Genomic DNA, 24,832 nt, shown 5'->3' on the forward strand with positions numbered 1-24,832 from the left:
TTCCATTTGGGAGCTGAAATCACTCCAAATCCTTCCCTTTCACTTCGGCGCGGACGCAAACACTATGTCATTATTTCAGTTTACTGAGTTGCTGTTCCAAACGTTCTAGGGAGCATTAATGCTCGAAGGGAACAGGGAACGGGAGATCTGCCATCTCCAGTCACATAAAGGACAGAAATCCTTTTAATTATGACCATGCCAATCTACATCTTGCTAAAACAGCTAATTACATGTCAGGAGGACACTCAGTCATTCAGAACAATTGTCATTATATTTTTATATATTCATTCTGTTCCACCCCCCTCAATTACCATGGTTACACTTTGAAAGGATGCGGGCAAACCTTCATTTGATCACAGCACACCAATGTGAATTTGAGAGTTAATTATGGCTGTAGAGAGCCATTTTTATTTAAGAGAGAAAAATGAGAACAGAGTCAAGGGAGCCAGCGTCCCGACGTGTCTGAAGCGCCAGGCGAGCTGTGTGCGCGGGCTGGCGCGAGGCAATGGTCCCCATCCCACTGCTGCCCCCACGCCCACTGGTGGGCACAACGCTGCCGTCCAGACGGGGGCAGATGGCTCCCAGAACTTTCCAAGTAAACGGGATGTCAGGAGAGAAAGGCAGAGGCCCCTGCCAAAGTGTCCTTTTCCTCGTGTTGGGAGCTGGCTAATCAGTTAATGGGTGTGAAATGTGGGTGGTAAACTGTTGGGGGTATAAAAATGCTAGTTAGAGTTCACTTGAATGGAATGAACTAGATTTAGTTCTGCTTGCTGCTTGGCCTGAGGTGTTATGGGAACGAGCACTAAGTTGAGGACGGATATACCTGTACTCCCAGGGCGCCTGCCGCATCCTCAGGTGCAGCCAGATTTTCCCTCTCTTCTCGCCTACATTTATTCCCCTCTTGATTAGAAAAGCACTGTTATAGAAAACTAGATCTCTCAGCTTGTTAGCTTTCCTTCTGCTGCTGTTTTCCCTCCCCACTAAGGAGGAAGAATGCAGCTGATACGGAAAGTTCTCAATTTATAAGCGTGTAGCGAGTCCGCCTCTGAGACGGCAAGATGAGCAGCTGGCACGGACAGCTAGTGAGCATGAAGAAGAGCCTCTTGTATGACCGGTTTGTGAGGGGGTTTCTGTGGGGGAAGATGGGCTTGTGGGCTGGATGTGTTTAGAAAGCCTTTCCCACCATCTGAGCACAGTGGGTTCACGGTTTCTCTTTACAGAAAAGATTTCCTTATCCCTCTTAAGTGATGAGCACATAGTGAAGGAGCCTGCAGGACTGGAAGAGGAAGGGCCCTCACAGTCCCCTCAGCTCTGGGAGACTTTCCCTCAGGGGAGCCCGGGCACTCACAGCTGCCTCTCAGGTAAAGCCTTCTGCTTTTGGTGTGGTGTAATACCTCTCAACTGGGTAACTTAGGTATGAGCGGGTAATGGTCAACTAGACAGTGTGGAGATCAAGAAACAGAGGAGCGTTTCCAGAGCACACGGCTCAGTCTGCCAACAACTGATCCCCAAATCCTGAGTGAACACACAAAAAGGAATGTCTTCTGTAACTCCTCCCCCACCCCACACAGACACCACCAGCAGGAGCTGGTCAGCGCGCCCAGCGTGCGCTTGGGAAATCCTGACAACAAATGCGGCTCAGTAAAGCTATAAATGGATTTGGCTGGTTAACGCAGCCCCAGTGAATACAGTAGTAAAACACTAATGTGATCACAACAACAAAATGACAAACTCTATCACCACTCTGACGTAAGATTTAAATCACAGACAGGTTAGCACAGAAAACCAACGCACAAGTAGAGGGTCAGGCTACTCAATGCAGAGCGCGTGCGACTGTGCACAAAGTCATTAATAAGAGAACTTATTGCCTAAGAATCTGTTGAGACTCACTGGGGAAAAAAAAATCCTCTGGTGGTTCTCTGACAACAACAAAAAGAGAAAAAGCAATTTTAAAAGGCAGAGCCATAGTTGCATGGGAAGACTGCTTCTACCCAAACTGTTCTTAAGACCAAAGAGAGAGAAGGACTTGATATTCACATTTTTTAGGACGGGGGCAGGGGCTCATTTATGAAAAAAGGGATTATTCCCACTGGGTGGGCAGAGAGAATGGCTGGTCACTGGAATAAGTAGCTAGTCAAAAAGCAGGGCTGCAAGACAGGAAGGAGTGTTTGTGTGACAAGATGGACCACACCCCCTACTCTGCCTGCTGCAGAACATGAGAAAATTCCAGCCGGAAGTCAGCTCAAGAGGAGGCCTTGGTCTGGAGCCCACAGAGAAGAGGAGTTAGCCACAGACAGAAAGGAGGTGCCTGTAGATTCCTGATGAGACGCAAGACGGTTTCCTCACACCGGGAAGCTGAAATCCAAGAGGGAAGTTTGCACAAAGGCCAAGTAGGGAGAACTGAAGCAACTCTGTCACCAGCTCTTCATGAGCTGTCCCTTTTGAGGTAAAGATATACCTGGACATCTGGACAGAGGAGCTGCTGCAACCCTATAGGCCTGGGTGTGGACCCTCCCATCTCCTGGACTAGACTTAAGTGGTCTTCCTGTTTGAGGCTCTGTCTTCCTGTGAAGGACAATGGGGATGTGGGGGAAGACCCAACCCTGCCAAAGGCCGGAGCGTGGGAACTGTACAGACCCGAAAGGTGGGAGACGCTAACCACACTCCTCTTAACACTCAAAGGGCCGAGATTATGAAGAAAACTGCCTTAAGCTTTACTCCAACCTTACAAACTCTTCTGAAATAAACCACACTGTTTACTTGGTACCGACTGGCCTTCATCTGGTGTTAAGGTTCTCATTTAATGCAAAAATGGCATTAGGATGGTCCATCTTTAAAAGGTCCCTCTGTACAGATCTGTTTTAAGAAGCGGAGGAAGTTTACCCATGTGACTGCAGTAATTCAATGAAAGTGTCTTAAACAAAATAAGTTACCTGGAACTGCTTGCAAGGGTTCCTCACCTGGGAAGCAGCAGCCCCTGAAACAGTCCTCTGGGGCCTGAAAAATGTACAGCAGGAAGTGAGAAAAGAGGACAGAAAAACCAAAAAGCATACAGTGGGATTTTTTTTAAAGAGTCTATCTTCCCTTCAGAGAGCAACTTAGGGTTCCTATTTTAATACCACCCCTTAAACCTGAAAAAGCTGAAGAAAAAAATTTACTCCCCAAAGATATGACTCATTAGTGGCCAACTCCACATGCCATGGCAAGAACTAAGGTAGCCTGGAGAAGACAGCGGAGTTAAACCTGATGACAAAAAACCTACAGAAGATTTAAACTGAAGACCCAAAGAACTAAATTTTCACTCTTGGTGAGAAAGCCAAAGTCCAACACAAGGCAGTGGCAGGCAGAGCAGACCGGCAGCTGTCTTTAATGAAAGCGGTGAAGGCTCCTTCCTCTGGCTCCTACTGAACCCAAGGCGCTGCTGCCCTGCCTGGCAAACTCGTTCTTTCACTTTTTCCAGATCTCTGGTAGCACCTGGTAATGCCTTCACAGGTACTCACCTTTACTCTCTGAAGCTTTTTGTCCTTCCTGAAAGGTCTTAAAACATTGAAACCTTCTGGCTCTTCTCTGGCAATCACTCTGTTTCTTTAGAAACTGCAGCTGCCTTTATAGTTTGAGTCTGTTTCTTTAAAAGGAACCAGCAAGAACAGATGATACTAGCAATCCCATCATAAAGAAGCTATCAATTATAATAATCTCCTTACAATAAATCATGGATGCAGCTTGTCAGACAGTATATTTTTCTCTCTCCTTTTCTTTCTGATTTAGCTGAAAGTAAGTAGACAAAAATTCCAGGAACAATAGATACGTTATATTTTTTCTAAATAATATCAAAGGAAAGAAAGCTAACACAGTCTAATTGCAATAAAAAGTCAAACACACCAAGAAAGAAGATGAATGGGGGGGAGGGCGGGTCATTCCTGAGAACAACAAATGCTACTCTTGAATTTGTTGGTTCAAGTAATACAGTGAAACAGAAAAAGCCTACTCCATTTTACTTCAATTCTGGGAAGCTGGAAAAAAATATATACATTTTCCCCCTGAAATCCTAGGACAAGAGCAGGTCCTGCCTGTAGCTCTGTAACGTCATGGACCCACAGAGGCAGCACCTCCATGCCTCCGAAAGGCCTCCTCACACTCATGTAAGCAGGATGGACAGAGGCGGAGGCGAGCGCCTCAGCAGGTGCCTTAGGTGGAGCAAGACCAGCTAGAAGCTGGCGGATATTCAGAATCTCACTGATGAGGAAGGGAAAACAGGAAGGCCAGTCATTCTCTCTCTCTCAATGGTTTGAAGTTGAAAACATTTGGTGGGTGAGGAAGGGTGAAGAGGTCAGGAAATAGCCCCCTCCTTCAATCTTAGAAATCATTTTCAGGTAATGGACAAACAGACGAAAGCTTGCTTAAGAGCCAGCCCTCTCCATATTCCCCTTTAAACAACGTTTTGTCGTACGCAGAGAGGTGGAGCGAGGCAGGAAATACAGAGCGGTCGTGCCTCTTTCAGACGCACCCTACACTGGAGGCTGCTCCTCTTACGCACCGTGACACTGTGTCCTTTAATCAGGATGCCAAGAGATCATTTTCATACGAGGCCAGCAGATGTAATATTCTTGGATGCATGAGTAGTTCATCATTTCGCTACTGGATGACAAGGTGATCACAGGGTGACTTTTCTAACGCAAGTTCACTGTTTGGTATTTTGAGTTCTCAAAATGAAAAAAAGATTTATCAAATATAAATATCTTTAAAAAGTAACAAAAGTGCTACATATGTGATCAAGGAAAAAAATTCCATTAGTTACTGCCGTTTAAAGTAGATTAAACTTTACAAATATTACCACATCCATTATCAATATGGCTTCCAATTATTAAATAAATTGCCTGTAGCAATATAGCTTTTCACACCTCCACAAGGACAGAGTAAAGAGAACACCAAAGCAAGTCACATCTCGCAGACCCGCCACGGAAGTGGCAAACGTCCCCTGCTTTTTTCTGCTCCTATTTAGGAAAGCTCTTGCGCTTGTGACAGTCAGCAGGCATAATCCCACTACAGAGTCCTCTACCAACCTCTCACGTTGAGGGGGCTTCAGTTTAATGGCTACAGGGACTGGAAGTTCGTTCACTCACTCTTGGCCTTAGTTCCATCCTCGAATCACCTTTCTGTTTTTTTGGTAGCAAGGAAAGGGGACACAGACAGGAGGCAGAGCCACTTCCACGATGACTTCCGGCTCCTTTCCAGGTGGGCACGCACCTGCGCCACGTACTGTACAGTGGTTCTAACAACATCCACCGTTATTACACATTCGGCTCATGGTTTTTCCCAATGCTCTCAAGCTGGGTTTTGTGGGTTTTTTAACTTTTTTTTTTTGTCATTTTTCTGTTTAATCATGGTCCCAAAGGCAGAAGGCAGTATTTTATCTACTCAGTCACACAGCTTGTGAGAGGAAAGGATGTCTGTGTCAGGCATCTTAACATCAACTGAAATCTGAGATCGAGTTTTTCCACTGACATTCTTAGCACAGCACCCAAAGAAGTATAATCTAGCCACAGTGTGACTATTATGAGGCACGGCTTATTGCAGCTGGAAATCAATTATTCCCACGTGGAGGTGGGGGTTCTAGTGTTCCTTTTACTCTGCGGACACTCCCCAAATGGTGTCTGTCAATCCTGGCCACACTACCTCAGCTTGCATCCTACCAGTCTTGGGGAAGGAAGAGGGGTAGAGACTAGTGTTACAGGAATCTAAAGGTACCCAAGGTTTTACACGGAGCCTACTATTTGAGAACTGAGGGCTAGCTAAATACCTGGAAGCACTTTCTTGGAATGCTAAGACAGAGCAGCAAGATTTTCTAGCCTCGGGGGCTGGGAGAGGGAAGTTTGGTTGGTTGGTTGGTTGGTTATTAGTTACTGGGAATTAATACTGAGAGAGTATATGCAAAGGCTGAGGGCACCATGCCATCTTCACAGAACAAGACCCTAAGGGCTAACTGACATACAAGAAACTGCAAGTTATACTGTAAGAACACATGTTAAGGACCGAGGAAAGTCTGCTAAGGTGCTACGTCTAAACTAAGTTAACTTCTCGCGTTCAGCCCTCCCTCATCAGTCGTCATCCAGGGCCTCTGTCTTGATTTCGTTGGCTCCTTGTCGGGCCAGTGCCAAGATAGTGTGGTTGACTGCTGCCATTTCCACAGCTAACGAGATGGGGTCTTGGTGGTCACTATGGCTAGTGCTGTCATCCTAGACGTGTAGAAAGAAGAAGCAGGTGTTACAGGGGGACTGGTGAGATCCTCCAGCTTACAGAAAAGCATGCTGGGGCAAGGGGAAGCAGAACACTTGTGAGAGGGGTCATGACAGGGTAGAGGTGAAATGTATTTAAGTAGACACTGAATGGATACAGGTCCAGAGACTACTGGTTGGCATTTTGATGGTTCAACAGATAAAAAGCACTAAAGTGGCTTTTTTTTGTTGAGAAATTTTCCTTCTGCCAGAAAGACTGCTGGGGATGATGATCAAACCTGGACCATTCCAGGTTTGCAACCACTATAGCACTAGTAATTGAGGGCCACACTAGTGAGCTTACATTCTGGATGGGTGCTCTTAGAGATTATTACAATTCACAGTATCTCTCTGCTCAGGTGAGAAAACCAGACAAAACTACAGATACCAACACCTTATGGATAAAAGTGCATTTTAGCAGAAAATAAACCAAAACCCTCCTAAAACTCCAAACTCTCAGTTACAACAGGAGAGAACTGTGGGAAGTGGCTACGCACTCTCTGGCTCCAAGGTGAGCCGGGGGAGGGAAGCGCAGGCGTCTCACTTGGAAGGTGTGAAGCCTGCCTTGGAAGCTGCACGGCAGGGTGTTTGTCAGGCACTGAAGCTGGTGTTACAAATAAGGTGTAAGTTCTCTCACCTGTCATCTTCAGGGGACTCTACAGCAGGAAGCTTTGGGAAGGGTAAGTCCCTTCCTGGGAAAAAAGCACGGTGTGTGCTGCCCTTAGGGCCTCTGGAAAAAGGATGGAAATGATCCATCTACACTGGTAAACTAACAAGGATGTTTCTCTAGAGTGAGACATGCAGCCCTGACTTGGGGTCCGAGGGGAAGGGAAGCCTTGGGAAGTATAGGCAACAGTGCTCATTCTCACAGGCTGGTCTTTGGTTTAAACGGGGATCAGCATGGGACTGTAGGGACTCTGGCAGTGTCTACACTCAAGCTGCAGGACGGCGAGCAGGCGGAGAGCATGGTGGACCCTTGTTTACAAGCTGGCTGAGCGGGGTACACTGACTAGGAAACAGCAAACGTGTTCCCGCTGGCGCCTACAAGAGACCACTCTTCATATTCCAAATGGAGTGAGTTTAAAATCCTTTAAAAAAAATTTAAATCTTTAAGTGGGGAAAAACTCCCACATTCCTAGTTACTGAATTACTCCATCCAGTGGCTACAGTTAAATATATTTTCCCCCTTAAGCAATGAAGAGGAAGTGAGGGTGAGGTGAGCGGACATGCATTTATGAGAGGGTGTGTGTGTGTCCATGTGCCAGAGACTCTGGAGGGGCCACGGTCTCAGCACAAGGGCTCCCACAGTACGGGGCCGAAGCGGGCGAGCCCTTCCACTGTGTGCGGGTGGGTTCATGTCCAGGCAGGGCCGCGGCTGCCCGAAGCCCCTAGCACCTCTCAGACATTGAGTGTGTGTGTGGTGGATGGTGGAACTTGCTTGTTTGGATCAGATCCTCCTCTCTTCTTCTACCTTCTCTGCTTCTCTGCCTCCCTCTGAACTTCTTCCCTCCTCCTCCTCCCCATTGCGTACTTGCCAAGTATCCTGTTGTATGACAATAAATCCGTGTGGGTGAATAAGGATTTCTCACAAATTCAACAGGACAACTGAATCTTAACCACATTCAAGTTATATGAAAATCTAACTAGACACATGAGCAGAGCTGGAGGGACATTAGCTCGCCCCCACCCCCCCACCCCGGACAAAGCGCACCCACAGAATTGAGTTGTCATACGACCCCACCCGCTCTGTACCCAGCAGCGGCTGCTCCGTGGCTCACCTGCTCCGAGTAGTCATTCCCGTCCACGTCATCACTGTTGGAGTGGCCTCCCGGACTCTGTACATCTATCCCATGACTCTCCAGGATTGCTGCTTCTTCGAAAAAAGCAAACAGATCCCTAAATTATCTGTTACCACACCATAAAGGTCTGAACGCTGAATTTGTATTTGAGGAAATGAGAATGCAATTAAACAAAACCCTAGACTAAGTCTTGTTTCTTCTCAGTTGCAGACAGATGGAATTCAGTGGCACGGAGGCCGGGGGAGCAACAACACGTTTGTCCTTCTGAGCCCCTGCTGCTTCGTGTGCACCTCGGAGTGGCTGACTGGTAGGTGCTTCATACTTACCAACTAGTTAAACGGCTCTCCTGACTTGGGGTTCTATAAAGCATTTGAGGATTGTCATGACGAAGAAGTAAGTTTGTAAGTGAAATACAATTTTAAAAGCTCAAAACCAGCCCACCATCTTGATCTCATCGATTCATGTTTCTTAAATGCTTTTTTCAGTCTCGCTTTTTACTAGGTTCCCTGTGTTATCAAGACGCTTTTATTCCAATTCTATTAATCAGATGTTTCTTAGCCTCTGGGTCATAGCCTGGTAACAATGGAAAGGCTTAGGGTGTCTCAAGGCCTTATAGGTAGCTTTCATCTGCACCACAGGAGTAACTGATCAGAGATATCTAATTCCAGATTCTTGCACATTAAGAATGATAAGGTTTAGAAATAATAATGTCATTCTTAGTACAATACAAATAGTATGATTAGTATTAACTGTACATTATTAAAAATATAGTGAAGAAAAACATAAGGGCAATTCTTCTTAGGCTTAAAGGGTAGGCTCATTTAGACCTGCAGTTCTAAACTGAAGTCACTGTTAAACACAAGGCCCAGGACTGCCTCCAAAGAGACAGCAGCCTCTCGGATACATTACCGATATTGGCTCGTCTCTTGATCTCCTTCCGCCTGTTAGCAAACCAATTATATACTTTCAGGGAGGTAACTCGTTCCAGATCTGACAGTTTTTTGCCTGTGAAGACATGCAGTAAAATTCAGAAAATCTCTGAGGCTAGTTTTAAGGGACAATACTTTTTTTTTTCCAAATGTTTTTCTCACTGCATTTATTGCCAGATAACAGATACAGAATTTTCTTTTAGCATGATCTAGTACTATATATAGACTTAATTATTGAATGAATAAACATATGGTGGTGGTGGTGGTTTAGTGGCTAAGTCGTGTCCGACCCTTGCGACCCCATGGACTGTAGCCTGCCAGGTTCCTCTGTCCATTGGATTCTCCAGGCAAGAATACTGGAGTCGGTTGCCATTTCCTTCTCCAGAATAAACATATAGTGGTAAAGAACCAGCCTGCCAATGCAGGAGACAAGAGACATGGGTTCAGTTCCTGGGTTGGGAAGATCCCCAGGAGGAGGGCATGGCAACCCACTCTAGTATTCTTGCCTGGAAAATCCCATGGACAGAGGAGCCTGGTGGGCTATATAGTCCATAGGGTCACAGAGAGTCAGACACGACTGAAGTAACTTACGATAGGATGGAAAAATAAACATACAAACAGCCCTAATAACATGAAATGATTCAATTCAGAAAGCCACACAATATTAAGGAATTCCAATATAAAATATTGAAGGATTCAGTCTGCTAGGGTTCAAAGTTCACATGACAGTAATATGAAAGCTTCATTTAATTAGCATCATTTACTTAGATGAATATATTATTCTTTATCACATTCCCAGATAGCTGAAGTTTCCTTACATCTTTAAGGCCTTGTATTAACTAGTTTCCTGCTGTGTTAAGACAGAGACCACTATCCATGTCTTCTTAAAGACTAAGGTCACTATGCCCCTCTGTTATTGTAACTACACGGGAACACACAGCACATTTCAAGCTGCAAACTGCTGTCAAATGTGACGGTTTACGGATAGCACCATGTTTAGCAACATGGCAACCACCCTTCTCCTTCATCCTTTTCTGTTTTAGCTTTTAACTCTCAGTGGGTAGATGGACCAGAAAACAGATCAGGCACTTGATGCCCGGGGCTTAAGTACTTTCCAGGAAGAGTCTGAGTTCCAGCCAGCACAGCGTTAGGGCTGGGGCTTTGGCCTGTGAGAAGTAAGGGCACCGATGTCGTTGTAGATGCCTATGTATGTTATGGACAGTTAGAAGTCTGGCTTCTGACTATGGGAGAATAAATTAGTATTTAATTACCACAAAACAGTGATAAAACTTAAAACATAAAAAAGTGATACTTTTGTATGTACCCTTTAAGCCAATCCAGTTAACTGGCCAAATGGAGATCAATTGGATCTTCTTCACTGAGAATGGTTTCTGGCTTTAAAAAAAAACCACCACCACCATAATCTGTGGAAGAACATTTTAGCACACGACATATGAGTGTTTCAGGGGCTCTGCTGACTTGTACAGAAACAACTGGACTTCAGAATGGAAATACTCCGAGTTAAGACGTCATCCCAATGTAGAAATGGGAAAGAAGTCCACTCCAAAAAGAATTCTTTCGTTAAACAGGAATACAGAATTATACAATTTTCAAGTTACAGAACAAAACTATCTTAATGTTTACATTAACAAGTCTTGTTTAAGTATGCCAACTTTAAAACTATTCTGAAACTGGTATGTTTATGCTGTATTTTTGGAAAAAGAAATCTACACAGTCGTTAAAATTAGTAATTTCAAGGTTGCATATCTCAAGCAAGGATACGCACTGGAACTTTCCCACATGAAGCCTAATTTGGAGTAGTGTAATCACCCCCTCAGAAGTACAGTGTGAACAAGACAGGGCAATGATCATCCACAGGAGGATGGTGGGAATGGAGCCAAGAGCACCCGCCGGGATGAGGAGGAGACCGAGGTCCCAAATGCTGGTCCGAGCGCAGCCCAGAGCCAAGCACGCTCGCTGCCTTACCTGGCTTCTGGATCACTGCGTTGCAAGCATTTGCAATTTCTTCTCTCTTTGCTTCATCTGGGTATTGATTCTCATTGAAGTAACTGCAGAGGCAATCAGTTAAGACACAAAGTTTGTACTTTTAGAAATGTGCTCTCCTTAACACACAAGCTCAGTGAAAAAGATGTCCTTTTCTAGGATGTAACATTAATGTCTAGTCCAGGCTGTCTGACGGCATTTTCTATGAGGACAGAAACAGTCTTTCTGTCCAACGGGGCAGCCACTACTCACATGTGGCTGCTGAGCACCTGGAATGATGCTGATGTGGAAGAAGTGAATTTTTGATTTTAGTAAATTTATTTTTATTTTTTTAAATAATTTTATTTATTTATGATTTGGCTGCACTGGGTCTTAGTTGTGGCACATGGGATCTCGTTCCCTGACCAGGGACTGAACCCTGGCCCCCTTCATTGGGAGCTTGGAGTCTTAGCCGCTGGACCACCAGCCAAGTCCCTGATTTTAGTAAATTTAAACAGTTACATGTGACTGGTGGCTACCATATTGGATAGGACAGGTTTAGCCACTGCTAGGCTTCGATAAAAGGTGTACTGGATATAAAAGTTACTTGTGATATGGGTGGCTGACTGAAATCACAGACTTCCGTTATTGAGGCACTGGTAACAACAGGACTCTTTTTGTATGTCTTGTTGTCTGTAGTAGCAAAATGTGGAAATTACCCAATTGTCCATCAATAGGAGAATGATAGAACAAATTATGAGACATCTATATTGATACACAGCTATTTAAAAGGACTAGAAAAACTATTCATTGGTTTGGGGAGATGTTCTTGACATGGTCCTAAATGGGGAAAAAAAAACCAATCTGTAGAATAATGTGCATGTAAAAGTACTGTTAAGAAATTTTAAAAATTCCTGTCTGACTTAGAGAATGAACTTATGGTTGTCAGGGGCAAAGAATGGGGGAAGGGATAGTTAGGGAGTTTCGGATGGACATGTACACACTGCTGTTTTTAAAATGGATAATCAACACGGACCTACTGTATAGCACAGGGGACTCTGTTCAATGTTATGTGGCAGCCTGGATAGCAGGGGAGTCTGGGGGAGAATGGTTACATGTGTGTGTGTGTATACATACATACATACATACATATATATATATATATATATATGGCTGAGTCCCTTTGCTGTGTACCTGTAACTATCACAACATTGTTAATCTGCTACACTCCAATATAAAATAAAAATTTAAAAGAGAAAAAAAATTCCTGTGTATGTGTACTTAAATCTGCATGGATAAAGGGTGGGGGGGAGGGGACATATGCATACTTATGGCTGATTGGAGTTGCTGTAAGGCAGAAATCAACACAACATTGTAAAGCAATTATCCTCCAATTAAAAAAGACCTAAGTGACTAAGTATCAGAATATTGATATATTTATCCTCTAATAAAATGTCCTCATAAAAAATCTGCATGGATAAAAGCTGGAAGGGTACACATCAAGGTTGATGACCTTATCATGGGGAAAGGGATAAGTGGGAGGAAACTGAAGCATTTTAAGGTTTATCTTCGCCTTTCCCACACGCTAAATGCATACATTACCCCTGTACAACGTACCTAAAGAAATGAGGCTGTGAGCCCGCCCTCGCGTTGTCAGACTGTGGGGCTCTGTGGGGACAGAGCGCTTATCAGTATACTTGCTCTGTCACCTGAGTTTTCAAAAGGAAAACAGAACTTCTGTGCTTTGAACCTGGAAACTTAAGATCAGGAAATGACCCCTTGTCACATCGTAGTTCCTCTCGCTTCCTTGGGAGCCTTCCTTCCCCCAGAACACAGCTCTCCTGTGCCCTCACCCTCTGTCTGCACTGGTGACAAAGCCATTCTATTGGGAGGCCCCTAACCTCCCTTGAGCCGTGCCTTCTGCAGCGTAGCTCCTCTCCCCCGCACCCTCTCCATGTGGAGAGCATCCTTTGCTGAAGTCCCAACACAGCAGCTGCCATCACCGAAAAGCCTTTCCTCTTCTATAATACAAGCGACAGACTCTATCAATCCAGCCGTGCAGCTACCACCCCACACAGAGGTCTCCTGCTTTAGTTCAGGATTTACACATCTCTTTCCACATGATTTTCTGTTATCATTTTTTAGAGCTTCCATGTTCAGACTGAGGATTTTTCCAAGTCACTGCTCCACTTCCACATTCCTACTGACTTCGTCTTAACTCCACCTCTGCTATTTATTTGGGCAAAGACTCTGGATTAGTTTCCATTAACCAGCAGCACAGGCATTACCCAGGGGCTTGTTAGAAAAGAAGAATCCCAGACTTTGCCTCAGACTAAATGAGAATCTGAATTTTAACAAGATCTCCAGGTAATTTGACTGCACATTAATGTTTGAAAAGCACAGGATCAGCGCATTCATTTAAAATTTAGCAACAAAGACAACAAAAGCAGATACTAAGTATCTAATGTTATATGCATCCACTGTGGGTCAAGAAGAGAATTAGATAGTTTCTGACAGCAAGGAGTTTATAATCTACTGAAAGTGAAGTGAAAGTGTTAGTTGCTCAAGTCAAAGTGTTAGTTGCTCAGTTGTGTCCAACTCTTAGCGGCCCACCAGGCTCCTCTGTCCATGAAATTCTCCAGGCAAGAATACTGGAGTGGTAGCCATTTGCACCTCCAGGGGATCTTCCTGACCCAGAGATTGAACCTGGGTCTCCTGCACTACAGGCAGATTTTTTTACCATCTGAGCCACCAGGGAAGCCCATAATCTACTGAAGAGACACATAAATCACTACTCTTGATAAGATTCCATAGGCTGTCTGAACAGAGGAGGGGGAGCACAGAGGAAAGTGTGCTCAGTGTTGCTGTGAGACTGGGCAGAGGAAGTGCCATCTGAGTTACGTCTTGAGGACAAGATAGGAGTTTGCAAACAAAGAAGAGAAGGAAGAACTTGTCATGAAAGGGAAAAAGCATGAGCAAAGGCAAAAAGGTAGATTAAAATCTTGATGATTCTGGGCATGGAGAAGAGTTCAGTGTGGTTAGAATACGGGGTTCACAAGAGAAAATGAGATGCTAGTATGGAGGAGTAGGATCGGACCACCTTGTGATGTTCCATATGCAATGAAGAGCTTGAAACAGCTTTTACAACCCACACAGAGATACACTCCCAGCTGCGTTTTAGAAAGACAGCACATCTTCAAGGCTCAAGATGACTTAGACTTAGAACTCCACGTCTAAATCTGAAATTCTGAAACTCCCTAGTCAACTTTCTACTCACCTACTCCACCTCTTCAAATTTCTTCTTCTTTATACTAATCTCGAATCCTTTAAAACCCTCCCCCAACTTAAAAAACCTGTTCATCTATCACTCTTCTTCTGACCTCATCTCGCTTCTCACCCTGAATTCCATGGCAAGCTGAATCAACAGTATCTCTTAGAAGATACCATATGATTCAGGAATCCCACTCCTGGGCATACATCCAGACGATAATTCAAAAGATACATGCAACTCTATGTTCACAGTAGCACTAGCCACAATAACGAAGACAAAGAAGCAACTTAAATGTTCATCGACAGACAACTGGATAAAGAAGATATGGCACATATCCACCTTTCACAACCAGTCATAAGAAAAAACGAAAATAATGGCATTTGCAGCAACATGCGTGCAACTAGAGATTATCATACTAAGTGAAAGTGAAGTCACTCAGTCGTGTCTGACTGTGACCCCATGGACTGTAGCCTGCCAGGCTCCTCCATCCATGGGATTTTCTAGGCAAGAGTACTGGAGTGGGTTGCCATTTCCTTCTCCAAGGGATCTTCCCGACCCAGGGATCAAACCTGGGTCTGCTGCATTGCAAGCAGACTCTTTACCATCTGAGCCACAAGGGAAGCCAAACTGAAGTAAGTAAAAAAGAGACAAATACCATACAATATCACTTAAATGTGGAATCTAAAATATGACACAAATAAACCTGTCTATGAAACAGAAACAGAATCAGGGACACAGAGAATAGACTAGTGGTTGCCAAAGGGTTAGGGGGTGAAAGAGGCTACGAGTGGGAGTTGGGGATTAGCAGATGCAAACTGGTATGTATAGAATGGAGAAACGACAAGGTCCTACTGTACAGCACAGGACACTACATTCAATATCCTATAATAAATCATAATGAGAAAGAATGTGAAAGAGAATGTGTGTGTATATGTGTGTGTCTATATATTGTATATATGTGTATAACTGAGTCACTTTGTTGTGCAGCAGTAGTTAACACTAATTCAACTATACTTCAATAGAAAAAAAAAAACCAAAACACAGTATCTCTTAGGAGAAATTCTGATTACTCAGCTATCCTGTCCTTCCACCATACCTGTCCTGCCAATCTCTCACCCTGCAGAAAGCAGCTTCCACTTTTTTCTTCCATCCTTCAATCAGGGTACCAAGAGTTCCTAGACAAAGTTATAAAATAGGGCCAAGTGATTTCTTTATAACCCTGTGTTTCTCGACCTTAACTAGGCCCCTTGTTTCTGATGGGAATGCTTTTTGTCCTTCTAGACAACTGTCTGTAATACTCCCATCTTTCATGCCCCTCTTTCCTGAAACCTTTCCCAAGCCCTCAAACCTACCACCATCATTCTTTTTGCAGATGTCCTTGCCTCCTCTTTTACCAAGATGGAGATTATTAGGATTTGTTTAATGTTTTTAGCCTCTCAACTTCTATATGTCTCTGAGTCACTGCTCGTTCATCTCTGCATCTCATGGAAGAGGAAGACGCAGTCTCCTCTTCGAGGTCTACTTCTCCACTTGTGTCTTTGATCTCATCATCCTGCTGTTTCATTTTCTTGTGTCTCCTTTCTTTCCTGCATATCTTTTCTTTAAAAAAATTTATGTATTTATTTTAATTGGAGGCTAATTACTTTACAGTATTGTAGTAGTTTTTGCCATACATTGACATGAATCAGCCATGGGTGTACATGTGTCCCCCCCATCCTGAAGCCCCCTCCCACCTCCTTCCCCATCCCATCCCTCAGGATCATCCCAGTGCACCAGCCCTGAGCACCCTGTCTCACCTGCATATCTTTTCCCTGTGCCCTCATATTTTACTCTATTTCACTCATTTTAAGATGCATATTTCTTCATTATTATGATTCTAAAATTAGGATACATCTTATAACTTGTGGTGTCTGAAAATTAATTGGCAGCATCTCCCCTCCATGCCAGTATATAAAACAAAGGTGTGTCATACAATCAAAGCCTTCCTAGATTTGATGGAATGTGGTAGCTGCTAAGACCCAGAGGTCCCATTTCAGCAAAGTTCAATGGCTACTATACCTTATTGTGCTAACTCTTCCAAATTATTGCAAAGCCTGTGACTGACACTCTACTCCCTCTAATGTCTGATTAATATACCTAATGTGTATCTCCAGGCATGCTGCTATTCTATTCAAAAAAATGTTAAAGATTTATTACAGAGGTGTTCAGAGTCCCCCCTGTCCCAGACTGCCTCTGCAGTGTTTTCTAGTGCTGCTCTTATACATGCATGCTAGTCTGGGGACATGGGGCAGCCCTGTCAACCCCCTGCATCTCTGTGCCTTTCTACTGTCCGTTTATGTGCTCTTTGCTTCCCTGCCTCCAGACCATCTTGTCTTTCACGATACAGCTCAACTGTCACCTCTTGGCCAGTCAAAGGTAATTTCCTCATCCCATGAATCCAACACTTTACCTGTTCCTCTCTCACACCTTTTTCATCCTTTATTATAGTTAGCACTGTATACCTCTCTCTCCTCCTACACCAGAAGCCACCTGAGACCAGGTGAGAATCTGACTCACCCTCCTCAATGATGAGATGTCCTCCTCAATAATGATGGACAGAGTCACCACCAGCCCAGGGCAGGGGCCTCCAAAAGAAATGGCTATTACTGTAAATGAACTGCAGACCATCAAGGGCATATGCAGAGTTATCACAACACAGTTACAAACTGTTACAAATGATCATTATGTCTTGGGTGCAAGAATGCTGGGGTTGGGTAAGTGGGGGTTGGGGTAGAAGACAGGGAAACATTGGTAGTAATTAAGATGGATTTTCACTTTCTGCTCTATATATTTACTTCTCTATTGAATTTCTATAATGAAAATATGCTATTTTAAAATAAAAGAACATTAGGAAAACATTTAAACAATTAAGAAGTACCTTATTAATCTAACTCCCTATATAATTTGTTTGGAAAGTGCATTTGAATCATCTAGAAAATACTAGGATTGTGACTGCCCTTCTAGTGACTAACAGGATAAAATCACAGTACTTCTGGAAGCTAAATAAGAATTTAGGATTTTTCCTAGCACAGCAGGGCCTGAGGAGGTACAGTTCAGAAATGGGCTTTGTGGAGATCATGGAGGAGGCAGGAGCAGCATACTGACCAGTCCCCCAGTTCCTAGCATGGTGGGGCGAGAGGCCATGAAGCACCACGCACCCTCCTCAGGGAGCCAGGCTCACCCGGCCTGGAAGATAACAGCGGAGAGCAGGAGGAGAGGACAGGTGGGGACCAGAGCCCAGCTAGGGCACCCAGAGGCAGCGGTGAGGCTAGGCATCCTCCAACATCAGCTTCAGCCTTCTCTGGATCCCCTTCCCAGTGACTTCCACAGGGCCTCCGCCCAGCCCCCGGGCAGCAGGCGGCAGCAGGCTGACTGACACCCAGCAGCCAGTGAAGGTTTACATGCTTAATGAGGACCAGCAGTGGGACAACCAGGGAACCAGGCATGTTGTCCTGCTACGTGGAGTGGCTAAAGAGCATGTCCCTGGGTGGTCTGGGCCTGACAAAACGTGGTCCACTGGAGAAGGGACTGGCAAACCACTTCAGTATTCTTGCTTGATAACCCTATGAACAGTGTGAAAAGACAGAAAGATATGACACTAAAAGCTGAGACCCTCCCCCGCCCCCAGGTGGTAGGTGTCCAACATACTACTGGGCAAAGTGGAGAAACAGCTACAGAAAGAATGATGAGATGAGCCAAAGTGGAAATGATACCCTTTGGTGGATGTGTATGGTGGTGAAAGCAAAGTCTGATGCTATAAACAACACTACTGCATAGGAACCTGGAATGTCCATGAATCAAGGTAAATTGGATGTGGTCAAACAGGAGATGGTAAGAGTGAACATGGACATCTTCAGAATCAGTGAACTAAAATGGACGGGAATGGGAGAATTTAATTCAGATGACCATTATATCTACTACCGCGGGCACGAATCCCTTAGAAGAAATCGAATAGCCCTCACAGTCAACAAAAAAGTCCGAAATGCAGTACTTGTGTGCCATCTCAAAAACGACAGAATGATCTCTGTTCATTTCCAAGGCAAACTATTCAACATCACAGTAATCTAAGTCTAGGCCCCAATCACTAATGCTGAAAAGGCTGAAGTAGAACAGTTCTATGAAGACGTACAAGACCTTCTAGAACTAACACCAAAAAAAGATGTCCTTTTCATCATAGGGGACTGGAATGCAAAAGTAGGAAGTCAAGATGCCTGAAGTGACAGACAAGTTTGGCCTTGGAGTACAACATGAAGCAGGGCCAAGACTAACAGTTTTGCCAAAAGAACACACTGGTCACAGCAAACACCCTCTTCTAATCTAACAACACAAGAGACAACTCTTCACATGAACATCACCAGATGGTCAATATCAAAATCAGATTGATTATATTCTTTGCAGTCAAAGATGAAGAAGCTCTATACAGTCAGCAAAAACAAGACCCAGAGCTGACTGTGGCTCAGATCATCAGCTCCTTATTGCAAAATTCAGGCTCAAATTAAAGAAAGAAGGGAAAACCACTAAGCTATTCAGGTATGATCTAAATCAAATCTCTTATGATTATACAGTGGAGGTGACGAATACATTCAAGGGATTAGATCTGGTAGGCAAAGTGCCTGAAGAACTATGGATGGAGGTTCATACCACTGTACAGGAGGTGGTGTTCAAAACCATCCGCAGGAAAAAGAAATGCAAGAAGGCAAAGTGGTTGCCTGAGGAGGACTTACAAATAACTGAGAGAAGCAGCAGAGCTCCAAAGAGTTCCAAGGAGAGATAAGAGAGCCTCTTCAGTGATCAACACAGAGAAACAGGAAAACAACAGACTGGGAAAGACTAGAGATCTCTTCAGGAAAACTGGAGATACTAAGGGAACATTTTATGCAAAGATGGGCTCAATAAAGGACAGAAATGGCAAGGACCTAACAGAAGCAGAAGAGATTAAGAAGAGGTGGCAAGAATACACAGAGGAGCTGTACAAAAAAGGTCTTAATGACCCAGATAATCAGATGGTGTGATCACTCACCTAGAGCCAGAATCCTGGAGTGGGAAGACAAGTGTGCCTTAGGACTTATTAGGAACAAAGCTAGTTGGAGGTGATGGAATTTCAGTTGAGCTATTTCAAATCCTAAAAGATGATGCTGTGAAAAGTGCTGCACTCAATAAGCCAGCAAATTTGGAAAACTCAGCAGTGGCCACAGGACTGGAAAAGGTCAGTTTTCATTCCAATCCCAAAGAAGGGCAATGCCAAAGAATGTTCACACTACCACACAACTGCACTCATTTCAAAGGCAAGCAAGGTAATGCTCAAAATCCTTCAAGTTAGGCTTCAGCAGTACGTGAACCGTGAACTTCCAATGTACAAGCTGGATTTAGAAAAGGCAGAGGAACCAGAGATCAAAATTGCCAACATCCACTGGATCATAAAAAAACAAGAGAATTCCAGAAAAACATTTGCTTCATTGACTACACTAAAGCCTTTGACTGTGTGGATCACAACAAACTGTGGAAATCTTAAAGAGATGGGAATACCAGACCACCTTACCTGCCTCCTGAGAAACCTCTATGTAAGACAATAAGCAACAGTTAGAACCAGACATGGAATGAGAGACTGGTTCAAAATTGGGAAAGGAGTACATCAAGGCTATATCTCGCCACCCTGCTTTCTGCCCTGCCCTCCACCCTGCTTATTTACCTTATATGCAGAGTACATCACGTGAAATGCCAGGCTGGATGACTCACAAGCAGGAATCAAGATTGCAGGGAGATATCAATAACCTCAGATATGCAGGTGACCACCCTGATGGCAGAAAGGGAATAGGAACTAAAGAGCCTCTTAATGAAGGTGAAAGAGTAGAGTGAAAAAGCTGGCTTAAAACTCAACATTCAAAAAACTAAGATCATGGCATCCAGTCCCATCACTTCGTGGCAAACAGATGGGGAAAAGTGGAAACAGTGAGGTTTTATTTTCTTGGGCTCCAAAATCACTGCAGACCAGGAAATTGAAAGATGCTTGCTCCTTGGAAGAAGAGCTATGACAAATGTAGACAGCATATTAAAAACCAGAGACATCATTTTGCTGTCAAATTTCCATCTAGTCAAAGCTATGGTTTTTCCAGTAGTCATGTATGGATATAACAGTTGGACCATAAAGTAGGCTGAGTGCCAAAGAACTGACATATTTTTTTTTTTTAAGAACTGATATTTTCAAATTATGGTGCTGGAGAAGACTCTTGAGAGTCCCTTGGACAGCAAGGAGATCAAACCAGTCATTTCCTAAAGGAAATCAACCCTGAATATTCGTTGGAAGGACTGATGCTGAAGTGAAGCTCCAATACTTTGGATCACCCAATGCAAAGAGCCAACTCACTGGAAAAGATCCTGATGCTGGTAAAGTTTGAGGGGAAGAAGAGAAGAGGACAACAGAAGATGAGGTGGTTGGATGGCATCACTGACTCAATGGACGTAAGTCTGAGCAAACGCAGGGATATAATGAAGGACAGGGAAGCCTGACATGCTACAGTCCATGGGGTCACAGAGAGTTGGACACCACTTGGCAACTGAACAAAACAACAAGTAATAAATTGCAGTTGTGGCATATATGATTGTTGTTGTGTCAGTCGCTCAGTCGTGTCTGACTCTTTGCAACCCCATGGACTGGAGCCCACCAGGCTCCTCTGTCAATGGAATTCTTCAGGCAAGAATACTGGAGTGTGTTGCCATGCCCTTTTCCAAGGGGATCTTCCCGACCCAAGGACCAAACCCAGGTCTCCAGCACTGCAGGCAGATTCTTTACTGTTTGAGCTACCTGAATATATATGATTAATGTGTCAAAAAATTTTGTAAAAATATTATTTAATTTGTACTTAGTATTTAACTATATAAAATAAAGTCAGAATAAAAACAAATTGGTAACCTACCAAATCAAACCTTCCAAATCAAAGGTTCAAGAATATAATGTACTAACTATAGTTCTAAATCTCTAAAGTTGGCAATTAATCCTTTCTTCTCTGCTAGAGACTTATTATAAGTAAGAAATGCAGGCCTGTCAGAAATATCAGTTTTAACATGTGCTAATAAAGCTGCAGGTGTGTACACTGGACTGTGATTACTGCTTTCATCTTTCTGTAATGTCTCGATGTTTAAAACATATTAATTAAATATACACAGTATAAGGTAAACTGATAAAATAGTATATTTTAAAATACCTCATGGTAAATATTTAAGTTTAAAATGTAATAGTGTTTTTTTGCAAAAAATTACAAAGCTCTTAAAGCTTTCTTCTTGGGGGTGGTGGGGGGCAGACAGGTACACAATGTTGATGTAAAGTGAAAGAATTTTCAGGAAAGACAAAGGCAGGTCAGGAAATAAAATGCTCAACCAATATCTGTTACATGAGCATGAGTATGTATCTGAGGAGTAGATGGAAATTCAAAAATGACCCCCATCTCAACAGTACACAGTTCAGTTGAGGACATCAGATATGAAGTTAAAACAAAAGGAGTCAAAAGAACAGTCAAAACAGAACAGTGACAAGTTAGAATATACCTAGCTGCTAATTAAATATATGATATGTTAAATAAATCCAGGTTAGAGAAATATCTCTATGGACTATGCTGCTCTGGGAAAGCTTACTGCTTTGGATCTCTCCTGAGGGATGCACAGGCTTCAGGCATTGGAGAGGAAAGGGCAAAGTTATCAATAAAGACAAACACATAAAAACCTAAGATGTGCTCAGACAACAAAAAGCAGCTAGTAATGCAATCTGATTAGACTATAAGGATTATATTCAGGGTTTGCCTGAAACAGTGCTGTTATCCTGGATTATTAACAACCCCTGCCCCCCTCATTCCCAGGTGGTGCTAGCAGTAAGGAACCCACCTGCCAATGCAGGAGACCTAAGAGACACAGGTTTGATCCCTGGGTTTGGAAGACCCCCTGGAGGAGGGCATGGAAACCCACTCCAGTATTCTTGCTTGGAGAATCCCATGGACAGAGGAGCCTGGTGGGCTATGGTCCATGGAGTCGCAAAGAGCTGGACATGACTGAAGTGACTTAGCATGCACTCTTATTCCCCTAAATTATCCCATTTAGACAGTAAATTATATAGTCAGTCCAGGACCATATCACATTATTGACTCATCTGAGTTTAATGTTAACTAAAACCCCTATGTCTTTTTCACAGGTGTTTTGTGAACGGAACATGGCAACTGTCAGAAAAAAGGAAGCATCGAAGAAATTAGTAACTATAGTTTCTATCTAGTTACCTGTAAGAGGAGCTATGTAAGTCCAGAGAACCTGCTTGGCCTGTAACAGACACTCAGTAAGCAACTGTCTGATCTATACAAATAAATGTATATGTGAAGGAATAAATTAATGTAAGAAAGAAACAAAGGGGAAAACAGAAAACACTGGTTTCAGTTAAGGCCTTTAGTGAAACCAACAATACTTCTTTCAGGAGAAAGGCAGCTGGAATCTCACCATTTTGTACAATGCACTGTCTTCCCTCGGTTCATTCAGAGGTTTTATACTAAGATATAGCTGAATACAAGTATGTTAGTAGTGTTTATTTTTGAACTATACATAACCAACAGACTAACAATAAAGTTGAGAAATAAGTCTAATGACTGATTTTAGATGTAATTAATCATTTAGTCAACTCAAAATGTTGACTGAGTCCTAGTTTATGCCAAGCAATTGGCAAAATGGTGGCAAAAATAAACCATGCAGAGCCTTCTAATGTAATCACTGGGGATATATGTATGTAACAAAGCACATTATGGAGTTCACTGTAAAATGGACTGTATTAGTGGAATGAATGCAGTATGTGGGAACAGAGAGGAATCAACATTTGTGTAGGCTTCTTGAAGACAGAGCATGGAGGGTGGCTAAAGTAAAACAGCATGAGGCAAAGGAAGCAACATATAAAATAAAGGGAGTTATAAAAGAGCTTAGGATGTTCCAAGAATGAGGAGTTCAGTGAGGATGAAACATACATGAGATGGGTGACTGGGGATCAAACTGAAGAAAAATATTGGGTCCATATTTTAAAGAGTATAATAAGAGTTTGCACTTAACTTCAGGCAACTGGACAAAGGTTTTTAAGCAAGGGTATTATATGATCAAACACATTTTGTATGGTAGTATCTCTGGTGATACCAGAGGTAAAAGTCAGTTAGGCAGCTGTGGTAAAAGCTGAGGAGAGGATCTGAGGTAGGCTAAGGTATGGGAATACAAGAAAAGATAAAATTCAAGAGACATTTTGGGATGGTAATAAAAATTGAAGACACCCTCACTTCCTGGGGCTTCTCTGGTGGCTCAGAGGTTAAGCGTCTGCCTGCAATGCAGGAGACCTGGGTTCGATCCCTGGGTCAGGAAGATCCCCTGGAGAAGGAACTGGCAACTCACTCCAGTATTCTTGCCTGGAGAATCCCATGGATGGAGAAGCCTGGTGGGCTATAGTCCACGGGGTTGCAAAGAGTCAGACATGACTGAGCGACTTCACTTTCACTTTCCTCCCTTCCACCAAAAGAAGATACCCTTAGGAATAGTATACACTATCCATTATTCACCTTCTAGCATTTCATCCTTAAATTATGTCAAAGGATTAGATATTTCTACTGTTACCAGGTGGATAAATTGTGGGAGAACTTGGCTTTAAGACTCTGAAAGGGACCTGTTTCTGAAGTACACTTCTGTCCCATATAAGAATGTTTATAGCCCTAGACATTTTATAAGACTGAAAAGGGAAAGACATGTAAACAGAAATCTACAGGTAGTAATATAAAAGCAATGAAATAAATCCTAAGGGCACTATACTTTTATAGACAAAGGACATTGTCAGCTGAATGATCAGTGAATATCTTCACAGAGAGAAACCAAATGATCACTTTGCAAGACAATGACAGCAAAGAATTAAAATGAAAAGTGGCAAAATCATTTACATGAGATACCATAAGCTGGTAACAAATGGAAATGTCCTTGAAGTGCCTTCATTTCAGTAGCACCTAAGTCTATAAAAACAACAATCAGAAAGTTCCTCCTGTTGTGTGTCTCAGGGAGCACATAGAAAAGATAGGTACTGGCTCTCTAAGCAAGGGGTGTGTGTGTGGGGGGCTCAGTTGTGTCCCACCATCTGTGACCCCATGGAGTGTACCAGGCAGGAATATTGGAGTGAGTTGCCATTTCCATCTCCAGGTTATCTTCCCGACCCAGGGATCGAACCCAAGTCTCCTGCATTGCAGGCAGATTCTTTACTGTCTGATCTACCAGGATAATGCCAGGTAAATGAACTTATTCCTGCCCGCCGCCCCCCCCCCATGTTTTTAAATGAACCATCTCCCCTGAAGAGAGATTTAAACCTCATCACTTTAGTAATTAAAAAAAAATAACGTTTCAGGGTTGTCAGACACTGCTCACTATCTACAATCCAGTGTGCATTCTTTATCACTAAGTATAATTAGTGGGTGGAGGGCAGGAAAGAATAACATTAAACTAAAATAGTTTGGAACCTAGTTGTCCCATATCCACTTTGAGAGCATC

At 43.3% G+C, this 24,832-nt stretch overlaps 1 protein-coding gene across 9 annotated transcripts in view; it reads right to left on the reverse strand.

Moving 5' to 3' along the window:
- Nucleotides 1-373: 373 nt before the first annotated feature.
- The window catches only part of HMBOX1 (homeobox containing 1), a 200,562-nt gene continuing 176,103 nt past the window's right edge, over nt 374-24,832 (reverse strand). Inside the window, exons 7-11 of one of the 9 annotated variants that reach the window (XM_043891135.1) lie at nt 10,990-11,072; nt 8,984-9,079; nt 8,054-8,142; nt 7,747-7,818; nt 374-6,236 (exon numbers count right to left, since the gene is read on the reverse strand). In XM_043891135.1, the coding sequence (XP_043747070.1) occupies nt 6,099-6,236; nt 7,747-7,818; nt 8,054-8,142; nt 8,984-9,079; nt 10,990-11,072 (478 nt within the window). In that variant the 3' untranslated portion in view covers nt 374-6,098. Of the gene's footprint in view, nt 6,237-7,713; nt 7,819-8,053; nt 8,149-8,983; nt 9,080-10,989; nt 11,073-24,832 lie in introns of all 9 variants that reach the window. The other 8 variants (XM_043891134.1, XM_043891133.1, XM_043891141.1 and 5 more) reach the window with 8 other exon arrangements.

The sequence above is a fragment of the Cervus elaphus genome, chromosome 29 (assembly GCF_910594005.1).
Source record: "Cervus elaphus chromosome 29, mCerEla1.1, whole genome shotgun sequence".
Lineage (NCBI taxonomy): Eukaryota > Metazoa > Chordata > Mammalia > Artiodactyla > Cervidae > Cervus > Cervus elaphus.